Source organism: Pteropus vampyrus, unplaced genomic scaffold, assembly GCF_000151845.1.
Source record: "Pteropus vampyrus isolate Shadow unplaced genomic scaffold, Pvam_2.0 Scaffold20, whole genome shotgun sequence".
NCBI classification, from domain to species: Eukaryota; Metazoa; Chordata; class Mammalia; order Chiroptera; family Pteropodidae; genus Pteropus; species Pteropus vampyrus.
The window spans coordinates 1,300,916-1,325,431 of record NW_011888801.1 but is presented as its reverse complement, the minus strand read 5'-3'; the positions used below and the strand labels follow the sequence as shown (position 1 = coordinate 1,325,431).

General features: G+C 35.0%; 1 protein-coding gene across 4 annotated transcripts in view; it reads left to right on the top strand.

Moving 5' to 3' along the window:
• Positions 1-1,291: 1,291 nt before the first annotated feature.
• PPP3CB (protein phosphatase 3 catalytic subunit beta) overlaps positions 1,292-24,516 on the top strand; it is a 43,749-nt gene continuing 20,524 nt past the window's right edge. For 3 of the 4 annotated variants that reach the window (XM_011355232.2, XM_011355233.2, XM_011355231.2), the window contains exons 1-9: positions 1,292-1,506; positions 13,200-13,400; positions 14,111-14,235; positions 16,809-16,920; positions 18,693-18,838; positions 19,105-19,244; positions 19,350-19,427; positions 19,532-19,626; positions 22,410-22,535. In XM_011355232.2, the coding sequence (XP_011353534.1) occupies positions 1,422-1,506; positions 13,200-13,400; positions 14,111-14,235; positions 16,809-16,920; positions 18,693-18,838; positions 19,105-19,244; positions 19,350-19,427; positions 19,532-19,626; positions 22,410-22,535 (1,108 nt within the window). In that variant the 5' untranslated portion in view covers positions 1,292-1,421. The remainder of the gene's footprint in view (positions 1,507-13,199; positions 13,401-14,110; positions 14,236-16,808; positions 16,921-18,692; positions 18,839-19,104; positions 19,245-19,349; positions 19,428-19,531; positions 19,627-22,409; positions 22,536-24,516) is intronic. The other variant, XM_011355236.2, reaches the window with a different exon arrangement.

Here is a 24,516-nt window from a genome sequence, read left to right as displayed (position 1 = left end):
CCTTCCTTCCTTCCTTCCTTCCTTCCTTCCTTTTTCTGGAGATTCAAACTGCTCTTACAAACTCACTCTTAATCTATGTACTCTTGGTGCCCTTCCTCTACTAGTTTGTGATATGCCTTCTACCCTTCCTTGCTCTCTTCCTATGGCTCTCCTTCCCCTGAGGAATTATGGCACTTCCATGCCAGAAAGATCCATTTTCACCCCTGCCCCACTTTCAAATTTTCCTCCCTCTAAAAGATATTTTGTGGGCTCCCTTTGCAAAGATTACCCATTAGCATTTCCCTTCTCTTTTAACCCAGGTCTCAGGATCGTTGAGATTGACAAAAAGAAGAGGTGGAAAGGTGCTCTTTGAGACATCTGGACCACTGCTTACCTAATTATCACCATCTATTATGAACATATTCTGAGCACATGTAGTGTTGAGGAGGAGGATGGGCAAGAATTTCTTACCCCACTCCATCTGCATTCTGTGCCATCAAGATACATAGATCTTAGTGGATACGCTGGTCTCTATCCATGACTCAGTGCATCTGGTGTCATACGTACACTCTTTTAATACTATTGATTGAACAGCCAGTCAGTTCTTGTCCCATTATCCCCTTCTCCATCAATGTCTACCTCTATAAAGGTTCTGTAAGTCACCTGCGAACAGATTGTGTATGTGCACAGAAATGCCGCATGAGGTGTTTCTTATGAGGAACTAATTTCCAATTCCTCTGCCTTCCAAATCTCTTAATTTCTGAATAAATCAAGAAGGAGGCTGTGTCCTTTTCAGGTGAATTCTGTAGACTCCGAAAATTGTTTCCTTCCTTTCCCGTTACCTGTTTTGATTATCAACCCCTGGAACCTACCTAGTCTGCTCTACCTGCGTTCTTATTCTGTGCCTTCAGATTTGACAATTCTAGGCATTGAACACATTCTCAAATTGCATTTTGAACGGTCACTTCTCTGTAGAACCTGCAATGCCTCCTCTATTTCTCTTGTTCCTTACTAACCAAAGTACTCAGCTCTGGGAGCCAAACTGTTATATATTTGTTTTTCTATTAGTAGGAGATGCTGAGGTTTGACCACGTCTCCCGATCTTACTGGGAGCTCCATGAAAACCCGCGTCATGTTTCCTATTTACCGTAGCAGCTAGCTACGGACTGCCCTCATTCCTCACTCTTTGGTTTTTGCCGGCCCAGAATTTTAACCTGATCCCTTGGCCCCCTCCTGTTTCTCTAGCCTCAGTAATTTTGCCCAAGTTCCTAGAGCCTGCCCCGCCCCCGCCCCCGCAAGCGCGGTGCATGCCGGTCTTAGCCCCTCTGTAGGGAAAGAGGGTCCGCCATGTTCCCCGGCGGCGCTGCCGCTTGGCTCTGGTAGCCGCCGCCCCCGCCCCCAACCCCGCCCGGCCCAGCACCTAGCCGAGCCCCGGGCCCAGCATGGCCGCCCCGGAGCCGGCCCGGGCTGTACCGCCCCCACCCCCGCCCCCGCCGCCCCCTCCCGGGGCTGACCGCGTCGTCAAAGGTGAGAGGTGGACGAAGCCCTGGGGGCCTGGCCTGAGGAACGGTGTGTGAGGGCGGGCAGGAGACCGTCCCCTCCGGAGCGGGCCCGGAAGGGCGGACGAGTGACTGGCTGCCTCCCTTGGGGAGTGGCCCCTGGGCGGGCCCCTGCTGGGTTGGGCTGTGTTGGTGGCGGCGGCTCCGCGGTCTCTCGCTTGCTTTCAGGCCGGGGCGGGGGTTTTGCTCTCGAGGTCTCCTAGCCGAAGGGGTGAGGCTACTAGCTGCAGCGAGCCTGTTTTCCTACTCGGCCTGTCAAAGCGGCCCAGAGGCCGCGATTAGCTTCCTGCTTCGCGACAGCTGCACGCCTGTCTTGCCGGGTTGGACTGAGGGGCTCCGAGACCTTCAGCCACGCGGGGCCGGGTGATGAGCAGTCAAATCACCTCGGCTTTGGCCCACGCCTGCTCCCCAGTGACAGCGGTCTTCGCGCCTAGTTAGCGCCAGCCCCAGGCGTTTGCGCTTGGCCTTCAGGTGTCACCCCGCGCGGAAATTGGGGGAAACCATAAGGGATTGTACAAGGGTGAAAGGACGAGGCAAGATTTGGGGGTTCTGGCTTTAAATGCAGAACAGAAGGAGAAAAGTCAGCATAAAAGACAAAAAGCCTCGTGGATAGGAAGAGGCATTTACTTAGAAAACCGTCAATATTGTTTGGTCAAAAGCCAGACGGGATTGCCCCTCCCCTTCAAAACACCGTCCCCCCCCCCCCCGAAGAAAAAGTTAAATACTTAGCTGGACAAAATTTATGGATGTTTACCCACAACAGGTCAGCAGATTAATTTAAAATAGAGAAATTGAGATTGAGAGCCGATTGAGAGTTAAGATTTCCATGCTCTCTGGGAGAGCTCATCAACTTCAAACACTGCTGTGGAGGTGAAAAACAGAATTTGGAGTGATTTTTCTTTACCGTGTAGCTTGGTCAAGAAATTGAAATCATTTTAGAATAATTTTTGTTATTATGTTTATTTTTGGAAGATACTTTTTTTCATTCAGCTTCTCAAATATGCTGGCACAATGTTTAAACACTCATAAGCCCAGTTTTTAAAATCTGATCATATGTGTTTCCATTAAAATAATTGAAAACGAGAAAACCTTTTTTCTTTGTGTCAATTTTTCAATTTAAGCCTCCTTTAATAATTTTTTAAAACTTGTAGTATATCCAGCTGGGCCAGGCATTGGAATGAGCTGAATAAAGAGTTGATGGAATCCTTGTCCTAAGAAATCTTTTTAAAAAGAAAAAAAAAAAAATTGGTAGTTCAGGCATTCATCCTATCATGAAATCCTGGAGTTTTGTGAGGGTTGGAACAGGAGAAGCCGCTGTTTTCTGACTGTATTATGTGTTCATTTTCCTGGGCACTTTTCACTTCATTAGATGGGACAGCCAATCACATTCCTGAACAATGAGTTTATGCTATCCTTATGCTTGTGAATCTTCTTGTTTCTTGTCATATATATGTTAATATTTTTCCTGTAGTGCTTTAATACAGTAAAAATAAGATTTCAAACATAAGGCATCTTTCTTAGGTGTAAATTGTGAACCCAAAAGTCATATTTGATTGGTATGGAATAAAAGTAATTTGATTTAGGTAAAACAGGAAAGGAGCTTGTTGGTATAGAAAATTACAGTTAAATAAAGCTCATGGTTATAAGATCTCATGTATTCAGTAGTATGTTCTTCATCAAGACAACTTTTATTTTTTTATGGAATCTGTTAACCAGTTGGAATGGCCGATATGGATCACACGTTTATAGAGATGATTTGCAACAAACTAGTTTGCACTGCTCATGGAGTCTCATCTCTGACTTTCTTGGAAATTATCAGGAGTTTCACCTTTCATACAGAAATCCACTTTTAGATTTCATTTTCAGGCTTCATTCTTTCTCATTCAATAATTGTACCAAAATGTTACATATGATAACAGGATATATGACCACAGTTCAACTCAAGTTTAACTTGGTTAAAATTTGGATTTTTAAAAAAGTCAAATTAGTGCTAGTTTTGCAGCTGTACCATTTCATAGTAGTAATATTATGGAGACCATCGTTAGCATTGAATGCAAGTAGTCTTTTTTACTCCCTGAAACTTTTCCTTCTTGTCTCTCAATTTTATGCTCTTACACTTCTAGTCAGGATGCCTATGGTCACATAGGTTTTGAAAGAGACATAGGTCTTTCTGTGTTTGATATCAGTTGCCTAAAATTTATTTCATGTGAAGTTTGAGATTTTGGAAAACTGTAGATACTCATGTATAAATGTGCTTAGCTCTTCACTGAATTTATTAGTGGTGATTAGGTTTTCTGGTTAGTTAAAGCAAATTTAGCTCTGAGCCAACTCCAGCTACTGGCTCTGGTCAAATTCTTCTTTAAAGTTGCTGTAGCCCAAGTGGTTGAGGTGAAATAGTATGCCCTCTTAACTATTTTCTGTTAAGCATTTTTCTATTCTTTAGCTAAGATAAGAAGTTGGAAATAAGAAAATAGAAACAAACTAGGAAAAACAGCTATCTGCACAAATGCCTTACTACCACATAAGCAAAATTGGTAGGGGTAATTAAAGTATAATATCCTGGATTTACGTATGTTGCTTTCCTTCTTCCGCCCAACATTTGCTTGACCTGAATTGTCCAGATACTTCTTTTTCTTTCTAGATACTTAAAAATGTGCCCCTTTTTGTAAAACTAGACTGTCCCTTGAGATTATTACATCTGTTAGTCTTGATATAAAAATTCACCTTTATCACTTAGATTGTAATGTCTGTATTGTATGTTCATTTTAGCACACACAATGTGACTCCCTTTTTTGGATTCAATATATTTTCTTTATTTCCTAGGTTATATTAACCTCATCTCTTAAACTATCACAATTTCAGATTAAACCAAAATGCTGAAGTGTGTGTGTGTGTGTTATTTTTTTAAAGCTGATATAGTTCTAATGGGTAGCCTTATGATTTATTTATGTTCAGGTCATTTGGCTAAAGTGTTTTCTAGTAACTTAGCTTTCTTAGGATTGCTTATTTTTCATTACAGAGTTTTAGATGAATCACATAGGTCTTGGGATCAGGTGTAGCTCTTCAGTGCTTCTTGCTAATTCTGTTTCATTATATTTTAAACCAACTTGAATTTTAATTTTTGTTTGCAAAATCTATTTTGTAGACTTACCTATCTAAAAAGATAAGTCTTAAAAATGATTTTTCTTTTCCTTTTCACCCTCATTAAGCTATTCAGCATGCTAAAATAAATCTTCAGTACCATATGTCCTAGAGAAAGCAAAGGAACAGAGTGTGTGTATGTGTGTGTGAGAGAGAGAGAGAGACAGAGACAGAGACAGAGACAGAGACAGAGAGAGAAAGAGAGAAAGAACACTGTGGTAACAGGGAGAAAGAAAGAAGGAACATTGTGGTAACAAGTCATCTTAGAAGGAAAATGCCAAGGAGGAAATACAGCTGCTCAGTAGTGAGGCAAAAGCTCCAGGTTCTAGAGCTATTGAATGAATTGGCAAGAGTTGTTAGGAAAAGTTTGGTGAAAAAAGCCTTGATTTATTAAATGAGGTGTGTTTTGGTGCCAATCATATGACTTTATTTTATCACAAAAATGTTTATACACAGAAATGAAAAAAGATGAAGCCGATTGGGCATCTTTGATACGTAAAATTTATATTGAAACCTCAAAGTAATCAAATAGCAAATATTTATTAAATGCCAGCTGTATGCTAAAAATTGTAGGAAAACAACCAATATAAAAGATAAAATGCAGTCTTGGTCTTTGGGGAAATAAGTACTCCTGAAAAGTTATATAAACTCTAAGGATGGGTATAATTAAAAATTGCAAGGTAAGGGGCAGATGCAGCAAGTTTGAGTTCAAAGAAGGTAGCGATGACTCTAAACAGGAGTGGTCTAGCAAGAGTTTGCATAGGAGGAAGGAGGCCTTGAAGGATTGGTAGGATATCAATAGGCAGAGGATTGAGACCACTTCTTTGTGCGACATTTATTGAGTACCTGCTTTGTAGCAGGCATTATACTAGGCATTGGGTATACAGAATTGACTTAGATAAGTAAGATTCTTTTGAAGTGCTGGCAGTCTAGTTGAGACATTATTGTGAATAAATAATACAATGAATTAGGTACAAAGTGCTTTTGGAGCTGTAAAGAAGGAATTAACTATCTTACTTGGAAAGCATCACTGGGAGGATTATGTTTTCAGGTGGGCCTTGAAGACTGAGTAGAATTTCTCACAGCAAAAGGCATAGAGTTTTTTAAAAAGCATGAAATAATATGACAATAGTGCATAAAGTGCTTGGCAAGTAGTGGCAGGAGATGAAATTAGAAATGATCTTTTGTACACCACGTTGAGGTATTAAAACTTAAGCTAATAAACAGTATAACCTCTGTATTATGAGCACAGGTTCTAGAGTCAGGCTGACTGGGTTTGAATTCTAGCTCTACTTTAATACTTAATAGCCTTTTCACAGTGTACAGAATACTTAATATCACCAACCCTTAATTTTCTAATCTGTAATATTGTTATGGGGTTTTTGAAGGATTAATGAAGATAGTCCATGTAAAATGTGTACCACAGTGCCTAGGCTGGCACTGTGATACATGATAAGTACTCAACCAATGGTAGCCATTGCCATTATTATTATTGAAGATTTTAAAGTAAAGCAGTGACCCAAAATCTTGGTTTTTGAAAGCTTACGTGGTATTGTGTAGAACAAAATATTAGAAGGGGAGAGGCTTAAATCAGGGCGTCAGAAGATTAATGGTACAGTCCAAATGCAGAACGACCAAGGCACGAATTAAAGGAAAGAGAGATACCAGATATGACACAAATTACAAGTAATATTAGAAGGTAGATATGTATTGAATCAGTGATTGGGTGTGAGAATGAAACAGGTGGAAGAGCAAAACTTTTTAAGGAAGCAGGCTAATTTTGCTTTAGAGATTGATTAAACTGAGTGGTAATAGTTAGAGGCAAAGATTGGAATGGCATGTAAAAGACTGGGAATGGTCAAATTGAGAAGGACCTTGAAAATAAGTTTCAGGCTTTCCCCCCCACCCTTTATTGTTTCGTCCTTAAGAAATTACCCAAAATTTTTGAGTGGGTTAATCTAGCTGTGCTTTGTACTATCAAGAGGGAGGAAAAGTAGCGCTTAGTTATATTTTTCTAGTACACAGAGTGGTAAGAACTTGAACTAGCTAGCATTGATAGTAGCATGGAGCTGTAAGAAAATGAATAGAATTTGAAGAATCATTGGACTTGGAGTCCAGAAATAGAACAATGACACCAAAAATTTAAGTCCGAGTGACAGAATGCGGTACCATAACAAAAATGAGCCAGGAAGGAGAAACAATTTTGAGGGAAAGGTATTCACAGAACAACGACAAATTAAAAGGAACCCAAAGGATACCTTGAAATTTTGAAGACAGTGCTATAGGATTTATTGAATCTTTCCTTAGAATATGTGGCCAATGCATGCTTCTACCCCTGGCAACTGTTTTTCATATTAGGAAACTTTTGGGACTCTTAGTTAGAAGAGCAATGTCATTGTGTTGGTATAAGACAGGTGGTACTGGAGTAGCATTTTGAAGACCTCAGTTTTAACTATGGCTCTACCCTTTACTAGTTGAAACACCTTGAGAGAGTCATTTAAGTTCTCTGAACCTGTTATCTCATTTGTGAAATGGGGATAAAACCTGCCCTACCAAATTCACAAGATGTCTCCAAGAATCATATAGGATTATATATGTGAAAGTACTTTATAAACTGTAAATAGAGTACTATAAATATATTACTGCTATAAATTAATGTCAAGGTCCACAAGTATTTTAGAAACTATAATATATCAATTCAGTAAACATTTATTAGTACCTATATTCCAATCGCTACGTATGTAGAAATGAAAGACATAGCCCCCTCCCTTCAAGGAGCGTATAAGCTTATGTGGGAGACATAGTTATAGTACAATTAGTAAGTGCCATGATATAAGTGTGTATCATATGCTATGGGATCACAAAGGAAGAGGCACCCTTAACCTAGTCTAGGGAACATCAGGAAAAGTTTTTAAGAATTGAAACACTGAAGTGAGGTTTAAGGACAAGGAGAGGTTAGGCAGAAGATGGGGATAGTGGCTTTCAACTGGAAACTGCCATCTTGCAGTAAATTACCAAAATGACCAACACAAAGGGAAATAGGAGAGGCATCCTCTAGGCCTTCCAGAAAACATGGAGTAGTTCCTTTGGCCACATACATGTGAATCTACAAGAAATGTGATATTGTAGACATCAAGGGAATGAGCACTTTTCAAAAAGGAATGCCCCACAAATGTTACCATGACAAAACTGGAAGGGTCTACATTGTTACCCAGCATGTGGTTGGCATCGTTGTAAACAAACAAGGGCAAGATTCTTGCCAAGAGAATTAATGTACGTATTGAGCATATTAAGCACTCTTGATAGCCAAGATAGCTTCCTGAAATGTGTGAAGGAAAATTAAAAAAAAAAAAAAAAAAGGCCGATGAGAAAGGTCCCTGATTCAACTGAAGCACCAGTCTGCTCCACCCAGAGAAGCATACTTTATGAGAACCAATGGAAAGGAGGCTGAGCTGCTGTAAACCCATTCCTTATGAATTCATGGCATAAGTGTAAAAAGTAAAAGATCTTTAATTGAGTAGGTGTCCCTCTCCCAAAGAAACATTTAAAGAAAAAAAAAGACTGGAATAATGTACTCCAAAACAATAATGCATACAAGGTACAGAGATTTGAAAAAAAAAAAAAGTGTTCATAGTGTAGAGTGTATCTGGAATGTGAGGCAGAGGCAAAAGATGAGGGTTGGAAATGTAGGGAAGGGTCAGATCACAAAGGATTTCATATGCCATATTAAGATAAAGAATTAGGATTTTATATAATGAAGCCAGTCTTGAAACAGGAAAATGTTAAATTTTAGAAAAAGTATTCTGAGTATTGTGGAGCATGGGCAGAATTTAAAAGATTGTGGTAATTCTAGGAGAAAAACTCTCAAGATCAAAGAGACAAAACATATCAGAGAATTCTTTAAGACCTATTAGTCAGGTAGGGTGAAGAAGGAAGAGACTTCTAGGATAATTCCTTGATGGGTTACTGTATCAGTAACAGTTTAGAGGGAAAGGTGATACATTAAATTTTGGACATATTAAGTTTGAGATACCTATGGGATATCCAAGTGGAGATAAGTTTAATAAGGATTTGGAGTTTAGGGTTAGGTTCTGGACTGAGCAATCTTTTTGAGAGTCCTCAAAATATAGATTTTAGTTGAAGATGTGGTTATGAATGAGATCACTAATTTAGAGTAGTGCTATAGAAGGGTCAAGGATAGAATCATAGGACACACCCTGACATTTAAGGATCAGGACAGCAACTAGAAGTCCATGAAGTAGGTCAGTCAGAGTTGACCAGAGAAGAAAACCAGGGAGTGATTTCAGGAACCCAAGAGAGGATAGATTTATGAGGTGGAAGAATAAGCAGAAGACAGATAAATGCAGATTGTGGGAAATAGACAAAAAGAGAAAATGAAGATATTTATTGTAGATTACTTTTTCAAAGTAAGGGCTATCCACCTTTACATTTCTTCCTATATCAGGGAAGAGGTGTTCCTCCCATCAGATACTAAACATTTTGTCTGTGCTCTGATTCCCACTCCCCACATGCCCCTAATTCTGTTTCTTCTGCCTCTGACTCTCCATTGGGTTTTTCCTTTGGGCAGATAAACCTACTTAGTTAGGTCTCTGTGATCTTAAAAAACAACCCAAACAAGTAACTGTCCCTTACTCTTCATTCCTTTTTCTGCCATACATATCATGAGTTTCATGTGAGAGAGGACTAAAGTTTAACAAATGGCAGGGTCAAGGATAAAGGATCTAGAAGGCATGAACTTCAAAGGAGGGGGCATTTTTTTCCTCAGTGGAGTGATGATGTTGGAAGTGGTAAAGGAAAACTAAAGAATACTGAATGAAGCCTTCACTGCTGAAGTAGTAGAGTGTGGAAAAATGAGCAGTGTCTTCCTTGAAAGAAATGTGTGAGAAGTATTGTCCTTCAGGGGGACTAAGATTTAATTAAGCTACAGAGATGAAGACAGCATTCTCTGAAGAGCTAATGTGTATGTGGTGGTGAGGGGGAGGGGTTTTTTTAATAATGAAAATTCTGGAGGCTTCAGTGAAAAGGATTGGGAGAACAGCCAGAGGATGGCATGGTGTGAGTAAAAGAAATACAGAGAAAATTTCAGAAGTATAGATGACAAGAGGGATTTTATTTTCAACTGTTGCAATAAATGGCAATGATAAGAAGCATGGGCATCTGAATACTTTGGAGTAAAGTTGTTCAGTTGGCACAGGCTGCATCCCAGTTGCTGTTGGAGGTCTCATGGGGCCACAGTTTATAGCCTTTATTTAGAATTGGGGAACATGATTTCTCAGGATTCCTTACCCAGTCGCAGAAAAAGTAAGATATATGCTCTTCCCACATCTCAGATCAGTCTGTGTTCCTGGTTTATGTTTCCAACTTCCTAAATTACAACTTTTTCTAAGACTTGTTTTTCAGCCACCATCCATTAAATCTGAATGAAAATATCTTTTAGATGTTATTGACTACACAAAGGCCCTTCATGGCAAAATTTGGGTTAAAGGAAATTTTTCAACAAAATACTTTGGTCAAAATGAATCAAGTTTTCTAATGTTGGAAACTTGGTGATTCGAAGTGATTTGAGGTGATTTTTGTAGCTCTCCAGCTAATCTTCCATTTTAGCCATTTCTTTTATTGTCTATTTGTATCACATTTTATATATATTTATGTTCTAGTTTTTCCTATCACAAATATAGAAGAGTAGGAAAAAAGTCTGAAAATAAGGAGAAAAAAATATGTAGGAAAAAAACCTAGAAAAGCAGGAATAATTGGCTGAAGATGAATTAGAAATAAAAAGGAAAACCTTTTTTAAGCCTGAAAATAGATGGAAATACTTTAAAATGCCTTAGAATTTACAAAACAAAGTAGTAGTTGAGAATATTAATTTTTGCTGAAAAAAATTAATCCTCCGTTGACCAACAGGGTCAATAATTAACCTCCAGTTAGGCCAAATTCTATTTGGTCAGTTTCCTTTTGCCAGGTCAGATCACCTACTACAGCTCCTTTCTCCAGTTGCCAAAGAGCACATGCCTTTTTCCTCTTATTTTTTTTAATTGGTGATATATTAAAACATATTATTTTGAAACTCTCTATTCTCCAATTTTAGTTTTGTGTTGTTAGAACAGCACTGCTCTCCTATGATTTTCACCTACTTTTATCTCTGGTGACATTTCTTCACCCCTCAACCTGTACCCATTCATAAAAGGTATCCCAGTTTGTCTTAAAATGTAAAAGAATACTGAGTTGAAAAAGAAGTAGAAAAGCATGGGTCTGTAGTTAACCTAACGAAGGGCCGGGAAGCAAGTTAAGCCTTTTTTTTTTTTCAGATAAAGACATCTTGACTCTTAGTTAAAGAGAGGACAGCACCTCAGTGTGACTTCAACAACATACACGAAAAGATGCAGTACCACTGGTGACTGGCTTAGTGGGGAGGAGTGGGGCGTGGTCCCACGGATGGGTTTTTAGGAAGTCCTGTATTTTGAACAGAATTCAGTTATTAGGGGAATTATGTTGTTGAATGCAGTGTCTTAAATGGAACAGTGTCTCTTTTTCTGAGTAGAGATAAAAATTCTCTTGGCCTATTGAGAAAAATATGATCCCATCTCAATCTCAGAAATTTCTATTTAAGACATATTTGAACTTGTTTTTTTAATGTCCCCAAACTAACTCGATTTATTTAGTAAATTCTGTAGTTTAAAAACAATTGATTTACTGATGGGGCAAATTTGGTTATATCATATTTAGTGGTTTGTTTAATCTTTGGTTGGAGAAAAACATACTTTAACAGACGTTTTTATTTTATTAGAATCTAGACATACTAGATTTTGGGGAACAAAATGTATTTAATGCCTTGTTTGAGATGTTGTAAAGAGAAATGGGAATAAATGTATTCTAATGAAGAGAAAAAATCAAGTTCAAGTTTTGTTTTATTAAGTATCAAAAAAAGAAAGGAAGAGGGATTGGTGATTTGAGTATATGTGCTGCTGAAGCAAGCACGGATTGGTGATTTCAAACATTCAGAAATGGTTGACAATGCCTTAGTTCTTATCTCACATACAAGGGATTGAATTCTTCCTAATTTTTTTTTTCCTTGTACGCACTTTTAAAGGATTGAGTTCTTGGAAAAATTTTTTTGTCATATGAGAACATGATTATTTATCATTTTTCTTTAGGTAATTGATATAATTCTAATCCAGTCCTGTTTTTAGTTACTTTGTTTAAGTTGAAATATGAAGAAGCAATTGTTTCTATATATTTCCAGCCTTCTGTATAGTAATTGATAATCACAGTGATGACCCTAAAACATCAAAAATACTATCTACTGTATGCCTGACTATAAAGTGAGGTTTTTCTAAAAACAATTTCAGAAAAGAAGGAGCAGCCTTACATTTGAGTCTAATATGAGACTCTTATTATAAATTTCTTTCTTGCTTTATTTTGAAAAACAAAGAGACTAAAATGACTTCAGTGATTTTGAATGCATAAAGAGGTCACTTGTTGGATTCAGTAAAAAAGGAATCAAATAAATTTAATAGATATGTAGTAATTTTCCCTAGATATATGACCTCAAATTGTGTTAGAAACCATTAAAAATAGACCTTCCGGTTTTCTATTCCATTTAACAAGTATCAGTTTAAAACAGTACAGTTGGTGATTACTTGTGGAAACTTTAAGTATATACTACAGGAGTAAAAAGGCCAGCTATTTCAGTAATTAGACAAATAGAAACTGTGGCTTAGGATAAATTTGTAGTAATAACCCTTTACATATATTCAAAAAGTCCTTTTTCTCAAACTAAATGGAAGTGAAGATGATTTGCTTTTGAAAAATGTGTTAGATGACTCAAAAAGTGACTTTAATAATAAGGCTTATACTGATGTTAAAAATGTGCATAAATAATTTGGATGAAAGTGTTTTGTGAAACAGGAAAGTAGGAGAAAAAGCAGTATTTCAAAATTATCATGATTTATTGTTATTTGAAATCTATAAATGCATTTAAATTTAAATTTGATAACTAAGCATTTGGCTGTTTTATCTGTATTCCTAAAAGTTTCTATTCAAGTTAGCCAGAAAACATTGTTTTTTATATTCTTATTAGGAACACGATGAATCGTCTTGTATTTGGGATTTCTTTCTATTCAGGCTTATGTGGTATTGTTATATTTATTGCACTTCATTTAAGAAGAAGAGTGTATGATATGTTTTGAGAGTTCTGCCAGAAAATGTTTTGGCTTAAAGAAAAAAAGCTTTAGTTATCCTGAAAGAACTTCAGTTTTGTGAGACAATTCATTTCTGTAATAATTTTCAACAAAGAACATGTTATATACAGATTAATAAAAAGTATAGTTTAATTACTCTTTTTTTAAGAGCTTTTTGAAAATTAACACTTCTATTCAATAAATGAAGAAACAAAAACCAGCTTTTCAGCTTTTACTCTTATTTACCTAGATCCATTGATTAGCTTTATATTAATATATTAATAGTGATTTATTTTTTCTTAATTTGAAAAAATTGCAGCTGTCCCTTTCCCCCCAACACATCGCTTAACATCTGAAGAAGTATTCGATATGGATGGGATACCTAGGGTTGATGTTCTGAAGAACCACTTAGTAAAAGAAGGTCGGGTAGATGAAGAAATTGCACTTAGAATTATCAATGAGGGTGCTGCCATCCTTCGGAGAGAGAAAACCATGATAGAAGTAGAGGCTCCAATTACAGGTACACATATTTATATTTGGGATGTTATTTTTATTGTATCATTATTTAGTTGCCCGGATATAAAGCTGTTTCCTCTTTAATCATATCATTTACTAAATAAATATTAATTACATGGGCATTATCTTGAATTTTCAAATTATTTTTGATAATTTTTTTTTTAATTCTTTCCTGTTTTCAGTGAACAAACATGATCCTAAATAATCTGAGTCCAGAAGTTAGTCTAATAAGCTATTGTGAAAGTTTCATTAGTTGTGTTGGCCATGATTCAGTTTGATTCAACAAATACTTATTTACTTTGCTTTCAGTCATTAGAGGCAAATACCTCAGTGTCATATCAGATACCAAAGATGATGATCATTTAGAAGTTAACAGAAAGTATTGAGTTAGAGTAGAGATTTTACTGCTACCATTATAATTTTCTCATCCTAAAACACACATACTTTGTTTCCTGAAGAGGAGCTTTATAAATTTAGATGAAAATTTTGTCACTGGTTACAAATTTCATTACTTTTGTTATATCTTGTTCTAGATCTTGAGTACATGAACACTTGGGTACACATCATCCCAATCATGACTCTTCATAGATGAGTTCCTTCTCAGACATCTCTTGATAGAACTTACACTATCTCTTATGTAAAAGAAATTAGAATTTAAGTAAAATTTGTTATTTCGGAGGTTTTTTTTCATATGTAATAATTTTCTTGTTTCAGTGTGTGGTGACATCCATGGCCAATTTTTTGATCTGATGAAACTTTTTGAAGTAGGAGGATCACCTGCTAATACACGATACCTTTTTCTTGGTGATTATGTGGACAGAGGTTATTTTAGTATAGAGGTAATAATAATATACTGTCATTTGATTTGCTTTTAAGTGTTATCATAGATGATTTCCATTAATTCCTAATAAAATAAGTTCCTGAAATACCTGTATTGGGTTCTTTTTAATACCTCTGCATTTTCTGAAGTTTTTAGGTAAAGCTACTATTTATTCTTCTTCTATCTTTCAAACTCTTCCGTTAATTTTCCCTTTATTAGTTGTTTACATAATTATAATTGCCATTTTCCCAGTGGGAATTACAAGCAAATCAAGGGGTCTTTATTGCCCTGTTACCTAGTAGCCCTAAGGAGCTAGTTCTGTTTATCTCTCTTACTCCTAAAAGCATTAATTAACCCATGTGAAAAAAAAGATTAATTTAATTTTCTCTGATTAAATAAAGCACATTATAATGCTTTTATTGCTTAAACCCTAGTGCTTCTATCTTTCCTTCTGTAGCTGTTAAGACCCTAGGGTATCATATAGAAGCTTTTTAAATTCTGAAAATATTTGTTTGTTTTTAAAAACTTAAGAGGCATTAAAATGACCTGTTGATTATCACTTAATTATAGATGGGTTTTTTTTGCTCCTTTTACTTTTCTAATTATATAAATAAAATCAGGTACATACAGAATAATTTGTATTTTCTAATATATACATTTCTCTTTTTAAATTTTTTTTTAATTGTGGTAAAATTGGTATACAAGATTATATGTATTTCAAGTATATAACATATTTGATATTTGTATACTCTCCTTTTAAGTGAAAATGGAACCATATTATAATATTTCTCTGTAACTTGCTTTTTTTCATTCATCCTTACACTGTAATGTATTTCAGGTCAGTAAATATAAATTTGTAGCATCAGTGTTAAATGCTGCATTGTATTTAATTGAAGAAACAAACCACAGTTAATCAATTCCTTATTGTTAGACACTTAAGGTGTTCCCATTATTTTGCCATTACAAATGATGTTTCATTAGGCCATGTTATTCATACATCTTTGCATACTTGCCCAATTATTTCTGTAGGACAGATTCCTAGAGGTAAAATTGCTGAGTACAAGCTCTACCAATAGATAACTTGTGTTGAGCATTTAATACGCTCCAAGTGTGTTCTAAGCACTTAACTCACATGGATTAATTTAATCCTCACAACAATGTTATGAGGTAAGTACTGTTATTTTATCCATTTTAGAGATGAGAAATCTGAGGCTTGGAGAGGTTAAGTATAAACTGTCCAGGTCACATTGTTAGTAAGCAGTGCAGCCAGGCAGTCTGACTCCAAGCCTGTGCTCTTAAACACCTCTCCTGGTAAATATTGAAGCCCTACCTAGCAAATTTCCATGCTGGTTACTGTTGTTTGTATCCCCCTTCTCCAGTGCTTTTGTCAACCTCCCTTCTATGGTATGCTAGGACAGCTGATGGGGAAGGGAGTTTAGGGCTCTGTGCATCCAAATTTTCTTAGAAATTTTATTATCTCTGAGTACTTTCATTCATAGTTTCGTCATCAACCCCATTAGCCTTCCCTCAAGGCTTCGAGAAAACTAGTAAATAGCCCTTCTTAACAAAAAGATTGGGGGCTTTGACGAAAACAATAAACAATTTTGGGAAGCTTAGTTGGTAACTGATCGTTGTTGTTGTGTATGTCCTTATAGTATTTTTAGCTGACAACACATTTTATTGTTATAAAAGGAAAATAACAAGGAATCAAAATAAGCAAAAAGGACAGGTAGAGTTTAATAAGTATTTCCCTGGTTTAATTACTTTTTTCTTGTGAATAAAATGAAGGATGAATAATTACATATTTTAATATACCTTAACTTGTTAAAAATAAAGTTTGTTTTTTATTTTTGTGTATGATAATATAAACCAAGCTTATTTCCATATGAAATAGTCCTTCATTATTTTTAACCAAATAAGTAAAATGTATCTATTTCTTATGTTAAATCTATTTAAAGTATCTATTCCTTTATTATGAAATAAACATAAAACATGGCTATTTTCTTCATTAGGCAGCATGGCCTAATGCTTAAGATCTGAGAGTCAAAATCTTATCCATTGCTTACAACTTTTGTGATTTCAGACAAGTTACTTAAACTCTTCACTTAAATCTCCTCATTTGTAAAATAGAAATAGTATTATATACTTCATAGGGTTGTTTAAAGACTAAGTGAAGGGGATTATTTTTATAGTGCTTGACACATTGTAAGTACTCAGTAAAAGTTAGCTGCTGTAACTTCTTACATTATCATTATTTATTGATATATCTATGGAGGAGAGACAAATCCACAAGTTGTTTTTACAGCAGTCTGTAAATCTGAAGTAGTTAAATAAATTGACTCATTCATTCAACAAATATTTATTACTCTTCTACTGTTTGCTAGGTACTTTTCCAGGAGCAGATAATCAGACGTGGATAAGATGACAAAGTCCCTGATTTCATGAGCTTATATTTTAGTATAAAGAGAAAAAGATAATAATGAGTAATAGAGATTGTAAGAGTAATAGAATTGGAGGAAAAGGAGCAAAGATCAAACAACTACGTTAAAGAGAAATGTAAGATAAATTCACTGGAAACATTTTCTTTTGCAGTGTGTCTTATATTTATGGGTCCTGAAGATTCTATACCCAAGCACATTATTTCTTCTAAGAGGCAATCATGAATGCAGACACCTTACTGAATATTTTACCTTTAAGCAGGAATGTAAGTACTGCCATGAGAAGTATTTTCACTTCCTTAATATTCTTTTGGAATGATGTGTGTAGTAAGAGTTTGAAGACTTGACAGTGTAACATGTAAGAACAGATTTTGTGTCCAAACATATAAAGCTTTGAGGAAGATGGAAAAGAAATCTCTAGTGTTTAATGACATTTTATTCAGACATATGTACTTACAAACAGTTTTCAGTTTTATATATAGCTACTTGTGTATAGTAATGTTAAAATTACTTTTTCTAACAGGAAGAATAAAAATCAAAAGAAAAAAAGTGTCACATTGGAGATTTTTGTCCCTCATATTGAGGCATTCCCATAAGGTTCTTCACAAATGATTCATCCTGTCATCATTGCAGATTGTTTCAAACATACTATTAATGAATTGAAATTCTTAACCTACAATGTATATCCCCATTTCTCTCTTAAATTATAACAATGGTAATAAATAGCTGTAAGCAACCACATGATATAGAGCAATGTTTGGCCTTTTTTCACACCTCATAGCTGTGCACTTGTTAAGTTAATAATTTAGTCTTAGAGTGAAGTTCTAAAAACAGATAATTTCAGAATCGAGACTCAAAATATGATCCAATAGTGCTTGCTTTGGCAGCACATATACTAAAACATGATCCAATAAAGATCATATCAGTAGAGACTTCCAGTAAAAGGAGAAAAATATAGTGATGGGTGATGGCAGACATGACAAATTCATGTAACTTCAAAGATCAGGCGGGTAACATAAATGAATAAAAGATGAGACCTGAGAAGTGTATGCTTGACCTAAAAGCAATCAAATTTTTTATTAAACCAGAGTGCTAGAAAACAGATCTGTTCGCAGGCTATCAGTTTAGAACCTCTGGTTGCTGGATATAGATTTTCTCATATTTGAATGGAATATGAGGAAATTAGAAACTAAGATTTTTTTTTTTACCTTTAGATAATTAACAAACCACCCACCAAAATCCCACCAAAAACAAAATATCCAGGAATTTAAAGCTATAAAGGAGTAAAGGAATGTGTATGATATCTCCTTAAAAGTAAATGACAGTTTGATTTGGTGGAGTTTTGTCTTGTGTTATGTTGACTTCTGACGTCAGTGCCCATTTTAAGCATTCATTGAAACTAGAAGAACCCTTCTGCTCCTCTAACATATGAATAAAATCTTTTCTTTTTTTACTTGGATGGACCTTGAGTTTTTTTGTGATGATATAGCAGTCTTGCCTGTAACAACAAAGTAGTCACTGACTCTTATAATAAAATAAAGTTTAAGACTATTTTAGCTTTAAGTATATTTCTAATTTTGCCTTACTTGGTCTGTAAAGGTGAAGGGTTAAGCTGTTTTTAGAGCGTTGACTTATTTATTTTTAGTAATATTTTATGACTATCTGCTGCATACCTGAAATAAATTTAGAGAGAACAAATATTTTGTCTTCATAAGACCAATAACATTGCTTATCTTTGTTGATTCTTATAGAGCAAGATGCTTGCCTTTAATAATTCTGAGAATTGACAGATGTATAGAGCTGTCCACCACCACAGTCATGATACAGAAAAGTTTTATCATCCCGGAAATTCCCTCTTGCTGCCTTTTTATAGTTACCCTTTCATCCACTCTCAACATCTGGCCACCACTTGGCTGTTTTTTATGCCTATAGTTTTCTTGCCTTTGTTTTAATAGTCAATTTTATATGTATGTATGTATATGTTTTCAGAATGATCAACTAGTAATGTAATTTTCAATTTAATTTTTTCTTTTTCTAGGTAAAATTAAATATTCAGAAAGAGTCTATGAAGCTTGTATGGAAGCTTTTGATAGCCTGCCTCTTGCTGCACTTTTAAATCAACAATTTCTTTGTGTTCATGGTGGACTTTCACCAGAAGTACACACACTGGATGATATTAGGAGAGTGAGTATATATTTCAGTTCCAAGGTTTGTCATTATTTATAGTACTTTGTTGGGTAGGGAGTAGAAGCTTCAAACTTCTCTTTATTGCCAACATTAGGTATTGGTAAAAATTAATATACTGATATTTTAAGGAAATATCTTCTCGTCATTCAGAACAATGTAGTATGGACTGTATTGAAAATTGGTATCACTTTCCTATGTCCATTCTATTCTCACTTTTTGACAAGTTATTTCTGTTCTTTGTTTCTTTCATCTTTATTTCACAGTTAGATAGATTCAAAGAGCCACCTGCATTTGGACCAATGTGTGACTTGCTATGGTCCGATCCTTCTGAAGATTTTGGAAATGAAAAATCACAGGAACATTTTAGTCACAATACAGTTCGAGGATGTTCTTATTTTTATAAGTAAGGAAAAAATATCCAAGATTAATTACATTTTAGTTGTTAAAATAGCATATGCTTCATACAGAAAACCATTGTTTTACTTAATTTACTCTTTTCCCCCCACAGCTATCCAGCAGTGTGTGAATTTTTGCAAAACAATAATTTGTTATCGATTATTAGAGCTCATGAAGCTCAAGATGCAGGGTAAGAATTCTGTTTCCGTGACCCAAATTAACACCTATGTACAAATCAAACTTAGTAACAATGATTGATGCTTTACGATGCATATTAAGCTATTTGTTTTGCAGCTATAGAATGTACAGAAAAAGTCAAACTACAGGGTTCCCTTCATTAATAACAATTTTTTCGGCACCTAATTACTTAGATGTCTACAATAATAAAGGTAAGATGTTGTTGATAAAAAAATTGTTAAACAACTTAGCATTTTAATTTACTTATTTTTTGAAAATAGAAAAGGGGCATTGTTTGAATATCCAAATCTCATTATAAAAAAGTATAAGATATAAGGGAGGGGAGAGAACAAGAAATAAAAATCCAAAATGTGAAACTTAAGTCATACGTAACCATTCCATAACTTGTCACTCACAAAAGCTGTCTTGTACAAGAATGCTGAGTTAAGTACGTCAAGCAAAATCAAACGTGATTTTCTCAAACTCCCCTTTCTTAAATCTTTTCCCTTATAATCAAGAGAATGTTTATTTCTTTGCATAAAGCTACTGCTGCTGCTTTGACCATTTTGTGTATTTGTACTGTATAGTTGTTTAGTTGATCATGTTTCTTGTTTTATGTTCACTGATCTAGGTTCTCTTTCCCTTTCTTATTCCCTACTTTTACCTCCACAGTCTTATCACTGCCCCATCAAGATTTGTAGTTGAGCCTTCTTTGATTAATTCGCTCTCACCTCCTTTCAGGCATATGTTCTTCCCTTTCCTTTCTTTTTACTGTTCTTTCTTCTTTTTTTTCTTTTATCTTTTTTCTTTACCTTCTGTTCCATTGGTTTCCATTCCCCCTCCTTCCCTTTAAATTTGATGGGGTGTGTATTATAGTAATTGGGTTTCATTTAACTTTGAACATAGCTTATTGACAGATAATACCAAAGGATCTTAATCTAGTTAAGTGTGTGCCAAGAACATTGAAGATAAGCTTGAGTATGTTTTTGTAGTTCACATTTTCAGCCTATTCTGTTTTGACTTGTCTGGAATTCAGTTGACTGTGCCATAGTCTCAAGGCTCAGACTGGAGTGGATGTGCCAGGATGAAAGAACAGACTTTTAAAAGTATATTTAGAGAGATAATGAGGTCATTGCTAAATATGGGTTGTGGTGTGAGTTCAAAAGAGGAGCAGAATAAGAGTTCTTTGGATGATTGGAAGTGATGGTTAAACAATTAAAACATTCGCCTGAGGTCAAGCAGTAGCATGCTATATAATAACTTTGACACAAAATATGCTGTAAGAACATAATACTATGTTAATTACCAAAAGAACCATAATACTAATGTTAACTGGCTAATCTTTAGAAGCTAGTATCAGTACAGCCTTTAAGTATTATGCCAATGCTAAAATATTCTTTTAAATTTTGTTTTGGTTTATAAATTTTTAAACTTCTGTAAAGTTACCTGATGAGATACGACTTCATTTTTGAGGGGAAATGTAACTGAGTTTTGACTGCATTCTCAAGAACAGACTCAAGTGCTACATTTAACTCTCTACCGTGCTCTCATTCATCTCAACTGTGACCTCCCCTTTCAGCATTAAACGGGCTAGCTAGAGTTCAGTGCTCAGTTGATTACTGCCTTACTAGTTGTCCTTTGTTTGACTCAGGAGGTTAAGGATCAATTTTCTTAGTACTCAGAATAGAAACTCACACTATTGAATCTGTCTTGTCAGAATCAAATGTCTTTTTGTAGTTCTGAGTCTGTACATAGTGTTAATGATTTGAGTGCTTCTGTGGTATGAGTATGTTTGTATTGTTTCATTCTATATGTAAGACAATTTTCTAGATTATCTAGTTTTTTTAAAGCTGAAAGCTTGGTATCAGCCTATAATTTCTGAGGCTAAATTTAAGATACTTTTATTTCATGGGAATTTTGTAAAAGAACAGGCATATTACTTGTGACCCTATATTAGCCAGAATCTCAAATCTTGGAATTTAACAGCTACATTTCAATACTTTTCATTAAAATGAAAAAGAGAAGTAACCAACCACATAGTTATTATATCTGCAGAGCATTTTACATTTTTACATGTTTTCATGCAAAATGCATTCTCTGATCTTAAAACAAACTTCTGAAGTAGGTGGGGTGAACATATTAGTCCTATTTTATAAATGAGAAACAGATTAGTTAAATAATTTACCAAGTATTGCACAGCTAGTACCTGTCATAGCTTAGATTAGAATCTAGCACTCTCTAACCTAGTATTCCATAAAATAATATAACCAGTGACTGAAACTTATGTCAGTTAATTTAAGATATTATTTATATCAACATACTGAAACATTAGAAAGATATCTGAAATTGAGATGGGTATGGGTTATTTGGTTATATTTTCTCTTTTGGTGTTTTAATGGATGTTTTTTTCTAAATGAAGTAAAATATTTTTTAGTAGTTTCACTTGATTTTCCATATTAAATGAAATAAATACATTCATACATTTTTAAATAAAATATTCTACATTGGTTTTTTTGTTTTTTTTGTTTTTTCTGTTTTTTGGGGGGAGCGTATTTGGTTTGGTTTTTCTTTATTACCATTTAGGTTACCTGCAACTAAAAAAGACTCTTAAATTCTTCCAACTTTTATGAACTTTTAAACCTAGAAAATTGTTCATTGCCATTCTGTGTTTCCTTTAAAAATTGAGTTTTCACAATTTTGGATTTAATAAAAGTGTGTATTTATCATTGGATCATAAAGTAAAACATTCTGGAAAGAATCTAGAAGTTTGATTAATAATAACATGAAGCTTTGACGATGCTCTACATAAAAGTTTGTTAGAAAACAAAAAGTGTGTTATTACTAAAATTAGTTCCTACCTCCCTCTACTAGCCCTCATTCCACTCACCCCTTGAATTCCCTACCCAGTTAAAAAGATATTTTTCTGCTTTTATGTGTTTTAGACATTTGGAGCTAAAGACAAATTGTTACATTGACATTCAAACTTATCTTGCAGCTGCTGTATTAAAGTATGAAAATAATGTGATGAATATTCGACAATTTAACTGTTCTCCACATCCTTACTGGTTGCCCAATTTTATGGATGTCTTCACATGGTCTTTACCATTTGTTGGAGAGAAAGGTATGATTTTTATTTTTAAAAAATTGTTTTATTACTGTTACATTTACTCCAGTTTACTATCACAGGCACCTACTTGCTAAAGGAAGCTGAAATCTAGTTTCACTGTGGGTACAGCTCTACTTGTGTCAGTGGGTGTGGATCTGAGAGCCTCAAAGATATTTTAGTTAGCTGTTTACAGCCCCCATGTGATTGTATCTGGGGGACTGGGAGACAACTTATAAATAGCCTGATGTTGTCTTCAGCTGTTGAGTTTTCTTTTTTTCTTTAGCTTAAATCTTTTATGAAGGTTAGAAGGATAGCTTTGCTTTGTATTGGACACTGTTGTGTGTTTTAACACCAATATTGGGAGATGTCACAGCAATTTATGGGATAATTTAATAGACCTCGGTTGGGGCAATGCTAGTCATTTTATAGTAGTTCTGTACTCAGAAAAATGGTAAAGAGAAATTCACATTCTAACCTGACATTTCCTCTCCTATATAAAAAATATGTATGTAATTTTAGTGGTAATGCTTTTCTAATAATTTAGAGAGATACTTATTAGTATATACTTAATAGTTTTTAAAGAGAACATAAATGCTATTTATGAAATTTTGTTTCTGTGTTTTGTTCTAGTTCTGTAGAATTCTTAGGATTTCCTTACTTTATCACATTCTTTTCCAGTTTAGTGTTAATTTTTCTACAAGGCAATGCCTTAGTTTCCATATGTGGAAAATAAGAGTTTGAGAATACAGACATGATTGTAAAACATTTTGTTCTATATCCCTCCTTATTTTTTCTCACCTCTTCCATGTTACAAAATGTTTCTTTCTGTTTGAAATGTTACTTCTGCCAAGGCAATTTTTGGTTCTAAAATTCAGAGTTAATACTTAAACTGTGCATGTTAAATAGGTTTTTTTTAGATTGGCTTCAGTTGTCATTTACTCAGTAGGTCAACACAAAGTTAATATGGAGATAGAGTTACCCACTTTAGCATTTGAGAAGGGGGCAAGTAAAGGGCTTAGGTGCAAGGGATGCATTACACTTATAACCTTCTATCTTTGGTATATGAAAATAGTTCAATCATAGCATCATCAGGCTAAAGAGAATTAAGAATTCATCTTGCTCATTCTTCTACCTCCAGGCTATACTGCAGCTCAACTATTTTAATGTAATATGAGTGGAGCGGGGGGTGGAGCGAACAGGGAGGATAACAGTAGGAGGAAGATGGATATTTCATAGATTCTAATTTGATTCTCTGATGCTTCCCCAATAAGGTAATATTTAATTGTATCTAATTTAAATGTTTATGCTATGAGTGTTTAAACAAAGAAAGAAATAGAGATAATAATTTTTCTCAACTAATGCACTTTTTTAAAAATTTATTTATTTTTATTAAGTTTATTGGGGTAAGATTGGTTAATACAATTATATAATTTTCAGGTGTACATTATCATTTGACATCTGTATATTGTGTGTTTACCACCCAAAGTCCAGTTTCCTTTAGCTACCATATATTTGATCCCATTTACCCACTTCACCCTCCCTCCTCCCCCTACATTTGACCCCCCCTTACCCTGTCTACCTCTCCCCTCCTCCCCCACCCTACTAATAACCACTAGTCTATAGTCCATATCCATGAGACTCTGTTTGTCCTGCTCATTTGTTGCTTTTAGGTTTATATCCCACATGTAAATGATATTCAACTTTTTCTGTGATTTTCAACTTTTTCTGTCTGGCTTATTTTGCTTAGCATGATTATCTTGAGGTCCATCCATGTTGTCGCAAATGGCAGTATTTCATCTCTTCTTATGGCTGAGTAATATTCCATTATATATATGTACCGCAGCTTCTTTAGCCAATCATCTATCGTAGGACACTTCAGTTGCTTCCGTGTCCTGTCCACTGTGAATAATGCTTAATGCACTTTTCAAAAACCAGGACATCACAAAATTTTAGAGCTCATGGTGAGCTTAACAATCATGTAGTCTAATTCCTTTTG